We start from the raw sequence: 21,890 nt of genomic DNA on the forward strand, positions 1-21,890 counted from the left end.
CTTTGAAAATATCCAATGTGCATTTGAAAAGAATGTATATTTGGTTTTTTGGGGGAGAATGGCTCTGTATATATCAATTAAGTCCATTTGATCTAGAGTGTTGTTCAATGCCTCAATATCTTTGGTGTTTCTTTGCTTGGGAGATCTGTCTATTGTTGACAATGGGGTGTTAAAATTCCCCACTATGAGTGTGCTGCTGTCAATATCCTTCTTGAAGTCCTCCAAGATTTTTCTTATATATATTGGTGTTACTATGTTGGGTGCATATATGTTTACAGGGGTCATATCTTCTTGATGGATTATTCCTTTAAATATTATGAAATATCCCTCTTTGTCTCTTTTTATGGTCTTGTTGTGAAATCTATTTTGTCTGATATAAGAATTGCTACCCCAGCTTTTTCTTCATGTCCATTTGCTTGAAACATTTTTTTCCATCCTTTCACTTTCAATCTGTGTAGATCTTTTGTTGTGAGGTGTGTCTCTCTTTTTTTTAAAGTATATTTTATTGATTATGTTGTTACAGTAGTTACAATTTTTTTCCCTTTGCTTCCCTCTGCCCAGTACCGCCCTTCCCCCCAGCAATCCCACCCCCCTTAGTTCATGTCCATGGGTCTTGCATATAAGTTCTTTGGCTTCACCCTTTCCTATATTATTTGTAACTTCCCCCTGTCTATTTTGTACCAACTGATTATGCTTCTTAATCCCTGCACCATAACCCTATTTCTCCTCCTCCCCACTTCCAGCTGATAACCCTCCAAATGATTCCCATACCTATGATTCTGTTCCTATTCTAGTTTGTTTAGTTGGAGTTTGTTATTATTTTTTAGATTCAGTTGTTGATAGTTGTGAGTTTGTTGTATTTTAGTGTTCATAGTTTTGATCTTCTTTTTCTTAAGTAAGTCCCTTTGACATTTCATATAATAATGGCTTGGTGATGATGAACTCCTTTAGCTTTACCTTGTCTGGGAAGCACTTCATCTGCTCTTCTATTCTAAATGATAGCTTTGCTGGATAGAGTAATCTTGGTTATAGGTCCTTCCTTTTCATCATATTGAATACTTCTTGGCAGTCCCTTCTTGCCTGCAAAGTTTCTTTTGAGAAATCAGCTGATAGTCTTATAGGCAACCCTTTGTAGGTAACTCTCTGCTTTTCTCTTGCTGCTTTTAAGATTCTCTCTTTATCTTGAACTTTTGGCATTTTAATTATGATGTGTCTTGGTGTGTTCCTCTTTGGGTCTAGCTTGTTTGGGACTCTCTGTGCTTCCTGGACTTGTATTTGTATTTCCTTCACTAAATTTGGGATGTTTTCCTTCATTATTTTTTTACATGAGCTTTCAATTTCTTGCTCTTTGTCTTCTCCTTCTGGCACCCCTGTGATTCGCATGTTGGCATGTTTAAATTTGTCCCAGAGGTTCCTAAACCTGTCCTCATTTTTTTCAACTCTTGTTTCTTCATTCTGTACTGGTTGACTGTGTTTTTCTTCCTTATATTCCAAATCACTCATTTGATCCCCAGTTTCCTTCCGTTCACCATTGGTTTTGTGTGGACTTTCCTTTGTATCACTTAGCATAGCCTTCACTTCTTCCCTTATGCGTTTGCCATACTCAAGTATATCTGTCAAGCCTAAGATCATCTTTATCACCAGTGTTTTGAATTCTTCATCTCCTCATAGTCATAGTCATATCTCCTCATATCTTCTCCCACTGGAACCTTGATCCATTCCCTCTTTTGGGCCATACTTCTCTGTCTCCTTATCTGACACGGTCCTGTGTTTGTTTGCCTCTGTGTCTTAGGTAGAGCTGTCACTCCTGTTACGTTGTAAGGGGTGGAGCCTTGAGTATTTGTCAGTACAGGGCAACTCATTTCACCACATTGTGGCGCTGTATGTGGGGGAGGGGTCTGAGAGGGAACAATGCCGCCTGCTTGGCACTTGCCCCCCTTCCAGGCACTTCTCCCATTTTCGCACGGGACCGGTGCTTCTCTCCAGCTGTTGCCCTGGCTGTTATTCCCAGAGTGGGTGGGTTGGCAGATGTTCCAGGACCATGGGGGTCCTTAAACAAGGGGACTCCTCTGAGAGACCAGCAGCTCCCTCCTACACCCCAGCTCCCACTGGTATGCACAGTCAGAAGCAATGAGACTTGATTTTCCCTGGTGCTGGGACAGTGAGCTGCGCGGTCTGGTCAGGAGCTGGGAATGCTTTCCAGGTGTCCCTCCCCACTTTCCAAAATGTGTGACTGTGCTTTCTGCCAATGTGCCACTGCCACCACTGCCACCGCCACCAAACCACATCCTCTCCACCAAGGCTCCACCCCTCCTACCATCTGGATGAGTATCTCTTCTTTATATCTTTGTTCGTTGAACCTCCACGCAGCTTCATTTTCTGGAACGTCTGGCTCTCTCCAGTCTTGAGGTAGTTGCATTCCTTCTTAATTGTGGAGGGAGATGCAGCATGTCTCTCCAGGCCTCCATCTTGGCCAGAAGTCTCAAGGCATGTCTCTTGTAGACAGCATATATGTAGGTCATATTCTCTTATCCATTCAGCTACCCTACATCTTTTGATCGGAGCATTTGATCCATCTACATTTAAGGTTATTATTGATAGGTTCTTATTCATGGTGATTTTTCCCCTTTGTATCTGTGTTCCTCTCTGTCTCTCTCTGTTTCTTCATCTTCTTAAAGCAGGCCCTTTAGCATCTCTTGGAATGCTGGTTTGGTGGAGATGTATTCTTTCAGCCTTCTTTGTCTGGGAAACTCCTTATTTCACCTTCTATTTTGAAAGAGAGCTTTGCTGGGTAGAGTAGTCTTGGTTATAGGCCTTTGTTTTTCATTGCTTGGAATATTTTTTGCTATTCCCTTCTGGTTTATAGTGTTTATGTTGAGAAATCAGCTGATAGCCTTATCAGAGTTCCCTTGTATGTTATTAGCTCTTTCTCTCTTGCTACTTTAGGATTCTCTCTTTGTCTTTGAATTTTGCTATTTTAATTATCATGTGTCTTGAAGTAGGCCTTTTTGGGTTCATATTCATTGGGACCCTCTCTGCTTCCTGGACTTGAGTGACTTTTTCTTTCATCAAGTTAGGGAAGTTTACTGTCATTACTTTTTCAAACAGGTTTTCTATACCTTGTTCCTCTTCTTCTTCTTCTGGTATTCCTATGACACAAATATTATTACATTTCATGTTGTCCTGCAGCTCTCTTAAACTCTCTTCATTCTTTTTCAGTCTTTTTCATTTTGTTGAACTGTCTGGGAGTTTTTTCCTATGCTGCCCTCCAGCTTGCTGATCCGAACCTCTGCTTCATCTAGCCTGATTTTGATTCCTTCTACTGTGTTCTTCAATTCAGAAATTGTATTCTTCATTTCCTCCTGGCTCTTATTGATAGTTTCTATGTCCTTTTTAATGCTGATGTAGTTTTCAGTAAGTTCCTTGTAGCTTCCCTAGAATTTCTCATAGTTCCCCTGGAGTTCTTTGTAGTTTTCCTTGAGCTCACTGAGCTCATTAAGCTTCCTTATAACCACTGTTTTGAATTCCAAGTCTGATGGTTTGCTTACCTCTATTTCATTTATCAGTCTTTCTGGGGATTCCTCCTTTTTAAAAAATATGGGGTTGTTTCCCTGTCTCCCCATTTTAGATGATTCTTCTTGTTTGCTTCTGCTTCTTGGGTTGATCTGCTTTAACTCCCTGTCTTTGTGGTGTGACCTTCTATGGTAGGAGACCTGAGGGATTCAGTGTTGCAGTCTCCTTGATCTACTGAACTTGGTGCTCTTGGGATGTCCTTTATATCAATTATATGGGCTATCTCATTGTACTTGGGTTTTGGTTGTTGTTGTGTTGCTCTTTGGTGGGTCCTTCCCTACAACTAGCTGACTGAGAGTCATTTTTCCCACCACGTCTTATATACTGTTGTAGAGGCACACTTTCTTTACTTCCTGGATCCAGCCCTGTTGACGTCAGATTGTAGCCCAGTGTGGGCCTAGGCAGCCTGTCCAATACTACCAGGGATCCACTGTATTTGTCTGTCTCCTTCAGTTGTTGATCTATTCAATCTGTGATCAGGTGTCAGGCTTCAGCACTGCCAGGTGGGGCAGATTAATTCCTGTGGGTGGGGCTATTGCTTCCCCTCAGGCTGACACCACTTAAAGGGCAGCAGTCTGCCTGCAGTATGGGGGCAATGAGTCAGCACCAAGACTTTGTCAGCTGCTACCTCAATTCTCTCCTAAAAGCCACTGCCCTAAACTCTCCCTAAGCATATCTAGTCCACTCTGCCCTCCCTCTGCTGGAGCTCAGGGTAAGTGGGTGCCAATGTATTTTTGTGTGTGATCCTTTTAAGTATCTCTGTGTCTCCAGCCACCTCAGGCTGGCAAAAATCCCATGGTTTTTGGCATTTCAGAGCTGGATACTGTTTTACTCTCAACTCTGTTGCTGTAGGCTGGGAAGCCCAGCCCGGGGTTTAGACCTCACCTTTCTCAGAGGGAATCTCTGGCTGCTGAGATGTGTCTCTGTCCCTTTAGCTGCCACCTGCAGGAGACCAGCCAGCCCTCTTGTGTTTCTGCACTTCCTACCAGTCACATTGTAATGAAGCAGCCTTTTCTGTCTGTCTGTGGTTATAAGGCTTCTTCTCTCTAGCTAGTGTTCAGTTGGTTATTCCAGATGATTTCTCCACAATTAAATAATAATACCAGACTGATCCTTGGAGAAGTAAGTTTAGTTTCCACTTACTCCTCTGCCATCTTGGATCTCCGCTCATACTTTCTTTCTTTTTTTTTTTTCTCAGACTTTCTAATACAGCAATTTTCCATACAGATATTTTTGTTAAGAGGGGAAATCATAAATATATCCAAGGATTTACCTACAAAGGTACTTATGAAGATATTATTAATAGAAAAATATAAATAATAAAAGTGCAAAATTATAGAGTTGGATAAATTATGGTATGTTCATATGCAATACTATGTATTCACTTGTTAAAATCACATTTTGAAACATATACCAATATGGGAAAACATGAACAATAAATTGTTAAGTGAGAAAGGTAGTTACAAAATTATATTATAGGTTGATCCAAATTAACTAAATATAGAAATATATATATATATATACACTAAAGAAATAAGAATATACACCATTCATCAAGAGTGATAAATAATTAATTTAGGGTGATGGAATATTAGGTTATATTTTTTCCTCATTGGGTTTTTCCATATTTTAAAATTTTTATAAATTAGACATTTTAAAATACCACTTCAGGGAAATTTTAAATATGATATTGTGAGGAAGAGAAGGCATCAACTCTTTAAGAAGTGTGTTTGGGAGTGACTAAAAAATGGACAAGAGAAGTTAAGTATGAAATTCAGAGAGTCTAAATAAATTAACAATCTCTAGCCTTCATAGACCAGGAACCTGAATGACGAGAGTGGTCAGGGAGGAAAAAATGCTCACAGGCTGGACCAGGGTAGTCAGGAGAGGTGCCCAGTATAGCCACAGTCTTCCTGTCTTTCTCTTTCTACTGCTTACTGCAAAAGAGGGGCAAAAACATAATATGATAGCTTTTCTTTAGAGGATTTGTCAGGAGGGAGCTAAAATTTCATCATCTTTCTAAGGAGAGGCTGTAACTGCTTCTAACACTACAACTCCTTTGAAACTTCAAATCATCAAAAACCAACAACAAAGTTGTATAGATTTTGCAAAGATTTTTGGCACTGATATATATTTAAAAACATTCGTTATAATTTGGCACTAATAAAAACAAGTGAAATATTTTCTACCTGTGCTGTTACTTTAAATGGATAAATGTAGTTTTAAAAATCTAAATTATATCATGAGCCATAGACTCTTCTAGATAGAAAGAACCTTAGTTTAACTACTTCATAAGTGGTATAGACAATTAAGCTATCTATTTATTTAACCAATACTGTAAATGTATCATTAAAAGTTTATTAATTTATACAAAATGAGTAATTAGTGATTAGTAATGGTGCTTTATTTTAGTAAAGGATTTCTTGAAACTGCAGGATTATATAGTTAACCTATGACTCGCTTAACCAACCACTCCTCTGGAAAGCCTTGCACATAATTTATATAACCACACAAGACTTGGGACCACTAGTCAATACCAGCAGCTTCTCAAACTGAGGTCTCGTGCTTGATTGGGAGGACAAACACCATTTACAAAGAGCTAGCTTCTTCACAAATCGAAATCTATAATCTATAACCTATATACATAAATGATGATTTTGGCAAATTCAACAATTACATTAGTACTTGCCTTATTACTGATTATTCTTAAATTTTAGAAACTTGTACAACTTCAATCATAATATTCTGTTTTGTTGAACTGTAAACACTTAGCACACAAAATAACCTTTTTTAATATAGAGGTTTTAACACTCTATATTATAGGCTGTGAAATAAAATTAGTAGGTCCTGACTGACATTTTTAAAATAAACATAAAAGAATGGATTAGAAGATCAGGATACTTGCCCTGGCTGGTGCGGCTCAGTGGATTGAGCACTGGCCTATGAACCAAACGGTCGCTGTTTGATTCCCAGGCAGGGCACATGCTTAGGTTACAGAACCAGTTCCCCAACTGGGGGCACGGGAGATGCAACAACACATTAATGTTTCTCTCCCTCTCTTTCTCCCTTGCTTCCCCTCTCTCTACTAAATAAATAAATAAATAAAATCTTTAAAAGATCAGGATACAGTATATAATTAAAAGCACAAAAAAAGTACTAATTTGTAAAACTTTTGTTTCAACTTTACATATGTATGTGTGTGTTTGCAATGTGGTATGTATTTTTAAGTGGGGATATGTTGTGTATTGTTTGGAAAAGCAAACATGCTTCATGAAATCTGATTTTCAATTTGGGATATTTTTCTTTAGTATTACTATATTGGCACTGTAATTTATGTGTTATCTGAAAGACACCTCTTTTATCAAAAGCAAGACAGGAAAGGAAGACAAAGTAAGTTTCTGAATATATTTACAAATCCTTCCTGAAAGTATGCATATGGTATATATAATATATCATTATTTTACCTACAGATAGAGATCTAGAGAAAGAGATGCCTGGTGCTGGAGATGCAAAGATAAAGCATGCCTCTCAGAGGGTGAAGTCCTAGTAAGGAAGATCACAAATAAGCTAACAAACAGTAAACTAACAACATGCTAATAGTTTTAGTAAGTGTTGTAACTAATAGTCTAGAGGTACATCACCAGTTCAGTGACCAAAGTGCAAATCTTAATTTCAATGAAATTGAATTTTTAAGATGAAAAAAAGAATTGACAGCCAATCTGATCATAAGCATTGTTGTGTGAGACTAGAACCTTAAAAATCTAAACTGGAGCCCTGGCTGCTGTGGCTCAGTGGATTGAGCGTCAGCCTGTGAGCCAAGTGTTTGTTGCTGGTTCGATTTCCAGTCAGGGCACATGAGTAGGTTGGACATCAGGTCCCCAGTTGGGGGTGTGAGTGAGAGACAACCACATAATGATGTTTCTCTCCCTTTCTTTCTCCTTTCCCCTCTCTCTAAAAATAAAATAAACACACAAACAAATAAAAATAAATTATTAAAAAATATATATATAGACTGGATGAACATTACTTGCTTATAATCAAGAGGTGTTGTAACCCAAGAAATAATATAGATGAGAGGATGATTCAGCCATTGGTTGCTTATGTCAACAAACATTAATTGAGCACTTTCCATGTGCCAGGCATGGTAACAGGAACCAGAGGAACAAAGATAAATAAAATATACTTTTGGTGGCCAGTAATTGCTGTCTAGTACAGGAAGCTAACATAAGAACAGATAATAAATCATAGAGCAATTAGCACAATTAAAAGGGAGATGTCCCATATAATGGTAACACAGCAAAAGGAGCAATCAGCTCCTTGAAGGCTACACAGCACTTCAACGAATGCAAGTAGTGGGAGCTTGAATAGGTGTTTCATAGGAAAAGGCAAGAAAGCCTTCCAAACTGAGAGAACCACCTCTTCAAGGGCATTTATAAGCAAGGCATATTTGAGCAACTACAAGAAGGTACTACTACTAGATTCTAGGGTGTCAGAAGGTAGTCAACGTACAGAAAGAAACTTTTATACCGTGCAGAGACAGCTTTATGCTTTATTCCACAATGAGGATATAAATACTGTACAAGATTTTAACCAGGGAGTAACAGCGTAGAAATTAATTGAAAGGGGAAGCTGTTTAGAGACCTAGAAAACAGTTGGGGTTATGAACTTTGATATCACACTTGACCACTAGCACATTATGTGACCCAGGACATTCTGATAGTAGGAAAACCAACATGTAATATTTTTATCTTGCAAAGCTGATAATGCAGAGAATTAACAACTTTTGTATGTATGAACAGTAGTTTCACAGTTATGAAGTGGTAAGGCATCCCTCATGAGCCTTATAGTATCACATGCCTGATTCACCCTTGGGCTTATCGGTATCGTTAGATAAGCATATGAAGAGATTTCCTGGCCACTGCCTGGGTCTGCTGGGTGGCAGGGCTGGCTCACTGAGGAAAAAGTTAAGCTTCCACAGGCTCTAGATTTGAAGAGTGTAGTCTCACAGGCTCTAGATTTGAAGAGAGTGGTTTCCTAAGTGTATCCTTCAAGGAGCTGATCACTCCTTTTCCTGTGTTACCATTATACAGACACCCACCTTTTAATTGCACTAATTGGAGCTATGATTTATTATCTACTCTTACGTTAGTTTCCCGTATTAGACACCATTGAGGAATGTTCCTCTACTCCTTGTCTGATGTACCATTCTTCCAATTCTAATGATCGCCTCACAGCTCCCTTTGTCTTTTTATCTTTTCTCTAAATTTGGCCCCTTCAAATTCAATACTTCTTTTAATAATAATAGCAAATTCTTCCATAGAACTTTACATATATCAGATACTATTCTAAATGATCAACATATATTAAATGATGAAATTTTCATATCAAACCTATGAGGTGAGAACCATAATTATTGTCTTAGTTCCAGTTGCTATAACAGAATATCACAGACTGGGTGGCTTAAAAGCAACAAAAATTTACTTTTCACAGTTCTGGAAGATGAAAAGTCCAAAATCAAGGCTCAGGCAGATTTCTTAATTGGTGACAGCCTGCTTCCTATTTCATAGACCTAATCAGTTTTCAAAGGCACCACCTCCAAATGCTATCACATTAGGGACTAGATCTAAACATAAGATTTGGGAGGGGGGGCACAAACATTCAGCTTCTGGCAATTATCATCATTTTTCAGAGGAGGAAACCAAGTTGCCCTAGATTTGAAATAGGAGTGGAGCTACCAATCAAAGCCAATGCATCCAGCTCTGTATTCAATATTTTAATCACCATAATATGCTTCCACCCACAAATCTCAATTTAAAAAGGTACCCAGTAAGTGTGCCCTTTTTTGGAACAGATCTATGTCTTTCTCTCGGGCCTATACTTTTTAAAAATTTCTGGGGGTACCTATGGGACTTGCAAACAGGGGAACAGCAGATAGCAAAAACCCTGAATCTGTTTCCAAGGGTCCTTTTCTCAGACTTCTCAATGAGCAAAGAGCAGCCCCGCCTAGTCTCTCCTGTTGCTTCTTCTATACTAAGCCCTTCCTTGTTTCACTGTCCACGGCTTTAGTAAATGTACTCTCAAAAAAAAAAAAAAAAAAAAAAAAAAGTACTCAGTATGAACAAGGCACCCATACATCAAATTCTGATTTACAGAAAAAACTTTTCTTAAATGTTCCTTCTTCACAAACTGCAAAATCCTGTAAGTTCTGCCCCTACATTCAGTCATTATGCTTTTATGTACATGATTTTCATTGGCCTGACAATCTTAAGAAACACCTCCTCATACCGTGTTTGGAAGTGAAGTTAAACCAGACTGAAAAATTACCCTTCTATGCTGATGTTTGTTACAGTTTAACCAAACACCCCCCATCTCACAATTAAGATCTTTCTGTAAGAGTTCCACCAGGATATGAGATTTATGTAAGAATCTCATTAAAACTTCTTTCCTTTAGTACTCATGATTGAAATGAAACCTTTTCTGCAAGGTTAGCAGTAACAAATTTAATGTAAATCCTTTACTGACTAAAAAAAAGTTGGTTGTATTAATTCTTTTACTTTTTATCTTGACTGTAGGTCATAAGTCACCAATCCTTTTTGTAAGAGGGAACTGCTTCTATTCCCTGAAGCTTTTAAAGATATAATAGTAGCAGAAAGTTCTTTTTTTTTAAAATCAATCTACCATATAAAGTTTTAGGATCTACTTACTGGTTGAAGGACCCTTGACACTGCCCACTTAAAAATGTTTACTATGTTGTTTTTGGAGACTGAGCTTTATTTCCAGAAACGGTGAATTATTTACGTAGAATAAAAATTAGCTGACATTTAGCTTGTGGTTTTTAAAAATTATTTTATAAGTGAGCAAACCTCAGAACTTTACAGACCTGTGATTCTGAGCAAAGTATGTACTAAAATATTTTTCACCTTTTTTCCCAGTGCTCTTTCAAGCAATTAGTGTGAATGACACAGAGGACAACACTTTCAGCAAAAGAATTTTGTGAAAATTATCTCCAATGCTTCATAGTGAGAGGACAAGAAAAGTGGGTGCAGAAGAATCTCTGTGTTTTCTTCAGTTGATAGTCGGAGTGGTTTTTTCATCCTCACAGACCTAGGTGAGCCCACTGAAAGGTGGCAGGATGTTTTTAGGTCTCCTTGGGTGGGTAAAACAGGGGCTTCTTTTGCCTTATCATTCAGAACTGAACACTGAATACATATTGAAAAATAGGACGAGTAATACGTAACCCTTTCACCTGGCAACCACCCAGCTTTGCTAGTGTAAAATAATGCTTAAGAAAAAGATTAGCACACTGAAGTCAGGGTATGCCTGAAGAAACAATCTCACGGCCACCTTTACTTTCTCCACAGTAAGCAGGCCATATTCAATACTGAGGAGAGCAGATAATGGTTTACTGTAGAAAGCAAACTGTGCGTTTGAATCCCAGCATCACCATCTACAAGTTGTGTAATCTCGCCAAACTACCTAATGTCCTGGTACGCATTATCTAGAAAACGGAAATTGTCGCAACCTTTAATATTGGAAGAGAATTAAGTGGGGGAAAGGATGCGAAAACAGCCTGCCCCAGTGGGCTCCCAGTACCCTAATTTGTTTTTTCCCTGGGTGTGTCTACGGTGGTTGGTGACCTCAACCCCTGCAGTCTCCAGAAGCTTGTTCATACAATGAAGGTACTAAACAGAACTGTCCCCTTCCCTTCTGTCGGTATTGATCGATCATCACCTTCTTCCTTGTCGGTGCTATGGTCTTTTTCACTCTGCCTGGCAGCCAAAGTCTAGACTTGGTGGGATTAACTTTCAGCTCCGTTTGTAGAGTGGCAGGGTTGGGGAAAAACTCCAAGGAGCGTTCCACACTGTTCTTTCCCAGCCTCTTTAGAGGTGAGCACAAATGCATTAGCAACTCCAAGAGGGGACACTACTACTAAGTAATTCCTGCGTTCATCCCGCTCCTCCCAGGCGCGCAGCGGACCTGGCGAGGCTGCAGGGTGCCCGAGCGGTCGGACGGGGGAGCGAGAGCTAAAGCTTGAGGAGGGCGCGGAGCCCAGGCGCCAGAGGCCGAGGCTGGGAAGCCGACGCCGGGCCGAGCCCGCCGGCCGGGAGGGCGGAGCGGGCGGCGCCGGGGAGGCGGGGGTGGAGGCGGTGTCTCCGGGAGCTGCGCAGGCGTTGCTCGCACCTTGTTGATTAGTCAGTGCTGGGAGCGCTGCTATGGCGTTTCTCAGACCCAGGGCTCCTCCTCACATGCTCCAGGCGGAGGGTAGGAGGAGTAAGAGGAGGAGGAGGCGAGCCTGCAGCCGCCGCAGCTGCAGACGCGGGGCCAGAGGAGGAGGCGGAGCGGGAGCCGCCGCCGCCCGCTGCGGGGCTGCTGCGAGTCCTCTCCAGGCTTGAGGGCGCGCGGGGCGCGGCAGCCATGCCCCCCAGCGGCAACTGAGCCCGGTACGGGCCCCCTCCTTGCCGGCCGCCTCAGCTACCGCCTCCCCGGGCTGCCAGCGGCCGGAGTGGCCAGCGACTTCGCGCGCCCCAGACCTCGAGCGTAAGCAGCGGCGGCCGCCTAGGCGCGGGTGGTGCCGGCGGCGTCGGCGGGAGCGCTGGGCAGGAGGAGGCGGGGAAGATGGACCCTGCGCCCTCGCTGGGCTGCAGCCTCAAGGATGTGAAGTGGAGCTCGGTGGCCGTTCCGCTCGACCTGCTGGTCAGCACTTACCGGCTGCCCCAGATCGCGCGGCTGGACAGCGGTGAGTCCCAGCGCAGGGCAGACGGGCGCTGACCGCAGTCTTGCTGCGGGTGGCCGGGAAGGGGGGACCCGGTAGGCAGAGGGCTGCCCGCCCCCCAGCACTGGAGTTGGCCCGAGAGGCTGCCGCAGCCCTGGCGTAGCGCTCTCAACTCTCCCCAGCAGCAGTTTAGAGATGTGTAAATCAGAGCTCTTGCAGTATAATTAAAAAGGACGCCCGAAAAAAACCAACATAGGGGAGACCTCCGCAGATAGTAATCTTGGAGGCGAGCGTCCCTCCCGCCCGCCTGCAAGAATTACTCAACCTGGGAAACCCTGAAGAGTTCTCTTAGGCAACTTTCTTACAAAATAATTGTGCTTTGGGTGGCATCTGTATTTTGGATGCTCTCCTCCCCCTCCCCCCACAAGAAGCAGCCGATTTAAGAGGAAAAAGCTCCTCAGTGACCAATGAAAGGGATCACATTTCTCAGAGACCTTTTATTACAGCTTGTCCGTTTTGTTTAACTGAATCGGAAGTAATCTAGGGCTGTGTGTAGAAAATGCTTTTTCTTCTTATCAGAAGTGATGGTATGCTTAAGGTTAATTATTAGCTTAGCGCATTTCCAGCCTGGAAATAATTTAAGTCACCCAAACCTATATATATGGAACCTAAACTCAGAACTAAGACATGCTTGTAGGTATTTCTTGAAACTGACCACCAGGAACTAACCAGATACGTGTGTCCGTCCCGCCCCCCCCCCTTTGGTTCTGCAGTGTGACATCTGCAGACAAGTAGGCGTACTGTCAAGCAAGCAGACACCTTTAAGTCTGAGAGTGGTGACATGTCAGGTGGCAATTTAGGTGTGTTTTGTCTTCTCTTGTGTTTTCACAATAACTTCCATTGATTTTGGCTTCATACTATCAATATTTCCGACTGTTTGCAGAAGGGAGCGTGCTCTGCTGTGGGGCTGCTGGGAGCACCTGGGCCCAAGCTGGCAGGCAGAAAGGCAGATAGAGCTGTGGTCACACAGGCCAGGTTAGAAGAGCACTCAGCAGAAAGATGTCGTCTCAAGTCACACGGAACTGGGTTACTCTTTCTTTTCATGCTTACAAGTGTGCGTAATATGAGATGTATAAATGACCAAAGGCGTTTTTATTCTGTTCCTTATCCGTGGGGTTAGATTAGACCTTTGAAGTCCTGATGTGAGAAATAAATGGAGGCAAGTTCATGAAAGCTGGAAAACAACCTCAGCATGCTTGCTAGCCTTGTTTGGTTGGGGGTGGCAGTGGTGGGCATTAGGAGTAAACCAGGAGTTTTAAAGCTAGTAATGAAATACAGAGCAATCCAGGAAGGGACAGGTGGTGTTTTCAGGCTTTTCTGCTTAGAGTGGGGGGTGAGAATGTGTTTTGTTCTTTCAGTATGTATCTGCAGATCTGAATCTTTGTGTATGTGTGCGTGTACAGTGTGTTCAGTGTTACATTTCCTCTTTGTGCAAAATTGTGTATATTGGAAGGCTGTGAGTTCTCACCTTTTCCAACCTTGTCCTATCTCTGTACACTCCACCAAAACTTCTTAACTAGCAGAGAGCACTGATGCATGTGATGTAAATGTCACCCAAAGGCTTCATTAAGCTGAAAGTTTAAAGAGGCTGAGTATCAGCTGCAGACATAACTTTTAGCTTTATTATCCACTTTCCTATCCCCCCCATTCATAAAAAGGATCTGAATCAGCAGTGTACTCATCCCACACTTCTTTTTAAAATGACGACGTGGGTAGCAAGTCCTAACACTGTGTCCTTTCAAGCTGTGGAATGGATTTTGATTACTATGTGTAATTCCAATTCTTTATTGTAAATTTCTTATTACTGCTTGAGAATCACAATGGCACACACAAATTTGGAATCATAGCCAAATACTGCAGTATACCTTGCTTCTGTCACTTAACAATCCCATCTTATTTAAATATTTTTTTTTGTTTTTAATAGCAGTGTAATATCCAATGGGATGGATATACCATATAATGTAGTCCCCTATGATGATCGTCAAGCTGGTTTACTTTTTACTGTTGTAAGTTGTGATGCAATTAACACTCTTGTACATAAATCTGTTAGTTTGGGTTAGGATATAACTTGTATTTCTGCCTTGCTGAATAAGCATGTGAATCCTTTTTAAATCCTTGAGATTTAGAGACTAAAGGTGATACTCATATCAACACGAGAATTGTGGGAGTACCAGTCTCCCCATGGTATTAATTATCTTGACAACAACAAAAAACAACCTTTGCTAGTTTGATGGGGGAAAGGGTTAGCTTACCAATTAAATTTGGATGGACTTTAAAAGAGTCGATCAAAGATTCCATGCTTTATTTTTAAACTAAGCATTTCACAGAAGTGCTTAGAACATGTTTAGGACATGCGGCCGTATTTATAAATGCTATATGGGGAATCTCAAATTTCATGTGGTCCTCCTCCCGTGTTTGTCCTTTTATTGGTTTTAGTACTGCAAATATGCATACATTTTATACACACACACACCCAACATCCCCTATACTTATATGAGAAAGGTAGTAATTTTCCAAATCACTTGTTTTAAAAGAGACTAGAAAGAAATTGAAAAATATGCCACTGGTTGACATTTTGCCAAGAGAAAAGTATGGACTGATTTTAAGCAGTCATTAAAGAACATTAAAATCTCATTTCGTAATCGTTGACTACTGAATGCCTACTATGTGTAGGTACATTTCTCGGTGCTTGATGTACAGTGTCTCAAATACTCAGCAACCCTATTTTAAGGACTTTGAGAATGTGTGTCTCAGAGAAATCGACATACCTGGTAAATGGTGGAGTGAGATTTCTAGATGGCTTTTGGACTCTAAAAGACAGACCTTTTATCTCAAACTACCACCTCCTCAGACTAAATAGGAGTAGGTTTAGAGTAGGTCTAACATCTGCTCTAAATAGCCCCACTGTCTCTCTGAGAGCCTGAGGACCGGAAAGTCAATATTTTTAAAACAGTGTAGACACCGAATTAAGTGCTGGCCTCATCCATCATGTGTGGACAACTTTATACTTCCCAAACGAGTGGCTGAAAAGAGGTAAGGGGCAGCGGGGAAGAAGAGAATAAGAAATCAGAGAAAGGAGGAAAAAAGTGGAGTCGGAAGCCTTAGGGTATGGAGATGTGTCAAGATAATTCCCTTAATACTTTTGCCATACTTAGTATATTAACTACATAATAAGTGAGAACTCTCCAGTCCTTTGCATTATGCCTACCACTCATGAAATGCCCGTCAAATAAATGCATTAAATATTACATACATCCCCAGTGGGGAAATTTGTCATCACGTGATAAGATAAATACAAAATTAGTGAGCTTTTATGGGTATTGCTTCATAAATCTTTCTGGAGAACTCAAAGAAAAGTACTCTAGCAATTCTCCTAAGGAGTGAGATACATCTCACCAGCCAAGGTCTAACCTAACCCCAGTCAGCAGTGCAGTTAAGATCACCTATTTAAACTAATCAGCAATCTTAGAAACTGTTGGCTGTAGAACCAGGTTCAACAAATGTGGTTATGACCAGGAAGAGGGTGGAGAGAATGCTCAAAACTGGGTAGGTGAGAAGTTGTTCATTCTCTGTCTCTTCACTACTTCGTCTTGGAAAGCCTCTGAGGGTTTGGTTAGAGCAGTGTTCTTCCAGCTGTGTGCTCCTGGTGCTTCTGAGAGAGTCTGTAAAACTCTGTACCGTAAGCACATTTTTAAGCTAATTTCTAAAACTTTTTATCCTAAATTTAAATTGATACAAAGATGTAATTTTTCAGTATATTGTAAATATTGACCTTTTAAGTTAAATTGTTCGAACAATTAAAAATGCTAATTGGATTTATATTTGATTCTCAGTACCAATTATTTTTTAGTACATTAATAAATTTTTCAACAGTTAAAAATTTGACACCTTTTCTTTTTCTCCTTAAATTTATATTTACATTTCCCTTACTCCTACGGAATTCTCTCCCAAGATAATATATTTTATGTTTAAAAGTATCTTACTGATCACTCTGTGATACTTTCTATAACCAAAAAAAAAAAAACAAAACAAAACAAAAAAAAAAACGTATTTTGTATTTATTTTGAGTTTAAATCTCTTGGTATTTAAATATTTCAGGTGGTTTAAAACAACAAATTGGAAATTACCTGATTTACAAAAGGAGTTGTCACCAAAATACTAGAAATTTTTCGCTCCTCCATATTTGCATTTTTATCAGTTCCTTTGTTTGTCACCCTGAGGTCTTTACAGCCTGGCAGTTTAGAAAGATCTGAGGACAGTAATGCTAATGCATGACTTTGGTAATGTGGGTGAAGGGCCTTTGTGAAGGGGAGGTGTTGAAGGACAGCTTCATTCATCAAGGGATGGAGTCCCTCCGTCACTCACAGTCCTAGGCAGATCAATCTTTAGAGAAGACAGTACTTGGAAGCTGGGATTCTGGAAATTGATTCTTTTATAGGTGTGATGGTGAACCCCCTGAGAAATGTTGGCTTTACTCCAGACATGTATCCTAGTTTCAAGAATGCTAATTTGCAGCAGTGAAAGATGAGTTTATGGCCCTGTTTGCTGAAAGGAGGAGGAAGACCAACGCTGAATGGATTAACAGGGAGAGAGAAAGAAGATGGTAGGAGTTGGAGGCAGCTGTTTAGACAGATCAGCAGCAATCTCTCCTTTCTAGCTGCATGGAGGAATCAGAGCTGATTCTGAGCCCCAGCTGTGTTGGGACTGGGGAAACACTGGTCCTTGCTTTGTGCTGGCCTGCTTCTCTAACTTTATTTACCCTTTAAATGCCTGGAAATATGGATATTCAGATCAAAGAAAGGCTCCACATGGCTGTTCGCAAATGTCAGAGGTGTTTTTAGATGCATATTTTATCTTTGAAATTAATGTAACCTCTCAAAAATCTACTCCATGACTGATGTTATATATACATATATACATATGTTTATATGTAATTTTTTTAAAGTAACATTGTAAATCTTGCTCCAGAAAAATGCACTATTCTTGTTTGTGGCTTCATTTCCCCTGGCATTTTGTGTCGGAAGTGGGTACATATGCTCCAGGTGACAGAGGTGGTTGTTTAAAGGATGCTGGATTTGGACCCTAGAGACCTGTGTTCAGTTACAGGTATTACCATTTCATAGCCCTGTCATCTTGGTCAGGTCATTTAGTCCCTTTGATATGTAGTTTTTGCATGCAGAAGAAATGGATGGATGTTATACTTGCCCATGTATCTCATTATTCACTAATTGTTTATTCAAGCACCTAGTACTTATTAAGCCCCTACTGTGCGTCAAGACCTGTTACAGGTACTGGGACTATAGCACTCAACAAATCAAGACAAAACCTCTGTCCTCATAGAGCTTAATTACATTCTTGTGAATCTACCTACTATGATTATTAAATGCAATAGTATACATGAAATACATGTGTACTGCAAAACACTATACACATATGAGATTGGTATGATGGAGGTGCTGACCAGCTTGGAGCAGCCTTCACAGTATATCATTTAGGCAATAGAAATCCACTGATAATTGATTTTATTATCCATATACAGATAAAGAAACTGAGGGAAGTGCTCTGGGTGACTTTATTCCTTTTTGAGTATTTCAGGTTATTGATCCACAGGTTATAAAAAGGTGATATAAGGTCTTTATCAGAGAGAAAGTGTTAAGAACTAACTGACCCAAGATTGCACTTGGGTGAAACTAGAGCAGGAAGTTAGGAAAAGAACTTTTAACTTAATTCAGAACCACATGAGTTTGATCAAATGCTACTAAGATTCTTGAATCTTTTTTAGCGTGTACTGATTGTTGCTTTTACTGAGTTGGTGGTGATTTTCTGGGCACTATACTTATAAAACTGTTAGGAGTGACGAAGTACCTTGTATAATATTATACACATATTAGGTGAAGAAGAAAGTTTCTTGAATATTCTTTTATATACCATATACTTTTACTTTCCTCTAGTTATCACATATTCCAATTTGCCCTACCTAAAGATCACGAAAATATAATAAGAGAGGACCTTGTAGAGGACAGTGGATGGTGATAAACATTTAGACCCACAAGGCAAGAGTTGAACACAGCTCCTTTTGCTTTTCAAGTAAGACAGCAGTTTTGAAAGTCTTAAGTGAGAATCTACATGGCCAGTAAAAATCTTGAAATGTTTGGTTCATCAGCAAAAGGAAAATTGGTTTGACCACTGCGATGGACTGCATCATAGTTTAGGTGAAGAGTGTTTTAGTCTCTTTTATTCATTTGGCTGCCTTAATGGAAATAGCAAGTTCTAGTAAACCAGCTTGTAAACTCTTGTTTTTGTTTGAGATTACTGAGATATCTATCTGTTCACTTACTGAGCTGCAGCTCATAAGCTCCTTCTTGTATTCAGCAGGACTATCAGTCTTAAGAACACCAGCTATTATACTCATATGCAACTTGAAAAATAACTTTCATTGCTGGGATATGTATTATTTTGTCATACTTGACAAAATAGAAAATATCCGCTAAAATATTTTAGTATGTAGGAAACACTTGAAAAGCATTTAATAAATGAATGAGAAAATTTCAGTATTAAAATTTTTAAGATCCAAATGTATTACTAATGCTCGCTGTGACCTCTGCAAGTCTGAAATAAAATTTCACTTTTGTTTCAATTGATATAGGCATTAATCACTTAAATATATAGATCAGAACTAAGATATTAGGTCCTAAAATTAGTAATAAAAATAGAGACTTGATGATGAAATAATGATTCTTCATGATAAAATAATGATTCTTAGCATCATTGGTTATCAATATTTTGAATAAATTATTTCTAAAAATGATTATTTATTTTTGGATATTTTGCTTTCTTGCTAGTTTTTTGTTATGAAATTAAGATGCCACCTTTTCATGTGATATGTAGCTATGTCATTGAATTTTTAACCTTATAAGGACTAGAATGCCATAAATCTTTGGAACTAGTCAACTCTTACTACAATAAAGAAAGACCTGATTGGTTAGCCATTGTCTCATCTTCTCAGGACACCAGGGATTTTACTTCTAAGCAAAGCAAGCCACTTGGTTTAAATAGTGTTACAAAACTACAACTGCTAATTTGGTACAGTTGTCATCTTCCTAGAATAGCCCCAAGATTGACTTGAAACCTTAGTCTCTTAATCCCCAACAATGAGTTTCCTTTTATGCCATTGTAGGAGTATTACATAGCAGTAAAAGAAGGACAAAACAGTGCCCTTTTCTAGTTCTGTGGGTGAATTGCTTATAATTATAGGGCAAATCAGTTTAATTGACTCCGCTAATTCTTAAACCTAGTTTGAAGTATTTAAGTACACTTGGGCTTTGATGGCTTAATGGTTGTTTAATAAATACCTAGTTATTGAATTTAAAATGGAATGTGAAGTCTTATAGTTATGAAGATATGTGCTATTCTGGTTAATATTTAACACCTGTAGGAAGTTATGATTAGGCCTGGTTGTATCTTAGAAGGGAATGTAATCATCTGCCAGCAGTGCTCATGTATGTATTTCTGTGAACATTTAAAATAAGTTACATACTGTTGTTTTTCTCCACTCAGTAGAGGAAAATTTCCTTGGTCAAAATTTTTTTAAGATGCCAGTTTTCTTAATACCAGACTTTAGGATGTTAGAAATGAAAATTTGCTCTTAATAATTAGTTCGCGTTGACAGTATTTTCCTTCTAGCAGGGAACTAGATTCAAATGTCAAAAGTAACCAGAAAAAGGTAAATGTTTACTTTTCTATTTTAAACATATCTGTTAACTGGTAGGTAATTAGGAAACACTGGTTATAACAGACTCCATCATCCATTCAAAAAAGAGGTTAATGGAATGCCTGAGGAAACCCACTTGAATAACTCCAGGACATCCATGCGTGCAGAGGCTGTATGTTGTGATTGGTATTTACTTTGAATTGTCTCTTTCTTCCTTTAGCAGCACTGGGCAAGCAAGCAAGCGGTGGTTGTTGGAGTCAAAGAACTAGCATCTATTCCATTGTCATTCCTCAGTAGCTTATGTACCGAGACCTTCAATTTCTGTCCGTTTCAGGTTAACATTTAAAATAATACAAGGTTCATTTTCACCTTGGACCACTGACACACAAAATTAGTCAACCACCAGACCCAAGTTAAAAACAGTTTAATTAGTAATGCGTAAAGAGAGAGAGCTCTAGAAAGTTCAGATTACCTGCTTAAAATAAGTTACATAAAGCTTTATACAAATATTCTGCTGTTATATTTTTCCTGTTTATTTTTGTCCCATCTTTTGGTCAGTTATGAGGAAGGGAGCCACTGAGAGTAGAGAGAATCAGAAGAAATTTTCACAAGCTCATTATGGTCAGGTACATCAGTCAAAATTAATTTTAGTTGTGCGTACAGGACAAAAAAAATAGTGGGTTATATATACAACACGGATATTTCTTTCTTTTTCATTCAAAAGAAGTCTGAAGGTGCATAGTTCAGAACTGATATGGCAGATCCACAGAATCAAGGACGCAGGTTGCTCATGGGTTTCTGCTCTGTCATCCTCAGCAGGTAGTTTTCTCTTCATGGCCCTTAATGGCTGCTGGAGCTCCAGCCTTCATGTCTGCATCCCAGACAGAAGGAAAGGCAAAAGGATTTGTCTTACCACCAGTTCCACACTGCACATCACTTACATCTCATTGGTCAGGAATTACACTCCTGTATGGGCAGGAAGGCAAGGATCTGAAATCTTTTAATTGGGCACAATATCCAGGTACTCTCACTGCAGGAGAGGAGAGCATTGGATATTCAGAGCCCCCTAACTGCCTCTGCTGAGATTTTTGCTTTGGTATCTTCACTTTTTTTTCCTATTCAAAACTTACTAAAATAGCTGTGTATGGGGCCCTAATTCCTTGACATCTCTTTGTTCAGGCTGTTCCTCATCCAGGATAGTATGAACTTCTTGCCTCAACTTCCTTTCCTCTCTTCATCTCTGAGCATGAGAAGTAGTTCTGTTTAAAGAGGCCCTTGATTAGAGGGCCTTACTTACTTCATAAGTAAGCCATAAAAAGTTGTGTACTTACAGGAATTATTATTATAAGGCACTCCTCGCATTTTTTTTTTGGCTTGCATACTTTTATATAAATTGTTACATTACCATTATGAACATTTTCCTGTTATGCATGCATGGCATGGAAATAGAGACTGTATCTAAAAGTTGTACCAAACTATATATGAAACTGATTTTTAAATTTTACATTAGATCATGAGCATTTTCCTTCATTATTAACATTCTTTAAAAATAAAATTGTCATGAGTGAGTGGAATTCTCTTATTACCAATAAACCACTATTTACTTAACTATTTTCCAGTTATTAGACATTTGGTTGTTTAGAGTGTCATGTTTTTGAGGCTATCTTTATACCTAAATTTGTCAGTTTACCTCATTTCATTATTTTAGGTTCCTGAAAATGGGATTATTATTCAAATTGTATTATTTTTAGATTGTTGATACACATTGCTAGCTTGTATCCAGGAAAGTTTGTACCATTACCAGTGAATAAGTAAGCCCATCACTTAGTATAT

At 39.5% G+C, this 21,890-nt stretch overlaps 1 protein-coding gene across 2 annotated transcripts in view; it reads left to right on the forward strand.

The window, feature by feature from the left end:
• Positions 1-11,786: 11,786 nt before the first annotated feature.
• The window catches only part of GAREM1 (GRB2 associated regulator of MAPK1 subtype 1), a 172,924-nt gene continuing 162,820 nt past the window's right edge, over positions 11,787-21,890 (forward strand). For both annotated transcript variants that reach the window (XM_090285668.1, XM_090285669.1), the window contains exon 1: positions 11,787-12,310. In XM_090285668.1, coding sequence (XP_090141794.1) covers positions 12,190-12,310 — 121 coding nt within the window. In that variant the 5' untranslated portion in view covers positions 11,787-12,189. The remainder of the gene's footprint in view (positions 12,311-21,890) is intronic.

Source organism: Furipterus horrens, unplaced genomic scaffold (assembly GCF_987537825.1).
Source record: "Furipterus horrens unplaced genomic scaffold, mFurHor1.1.pri manual_scaffold_8, whole genome shotgun sequence".
In the NCBI taxonomy this organism is placed as follows: Eukaryota; Metazoa; Chordata; class Mammalia; order Chiroptera; family Furipteridae; genus Furipterus; species Furipterus horrens.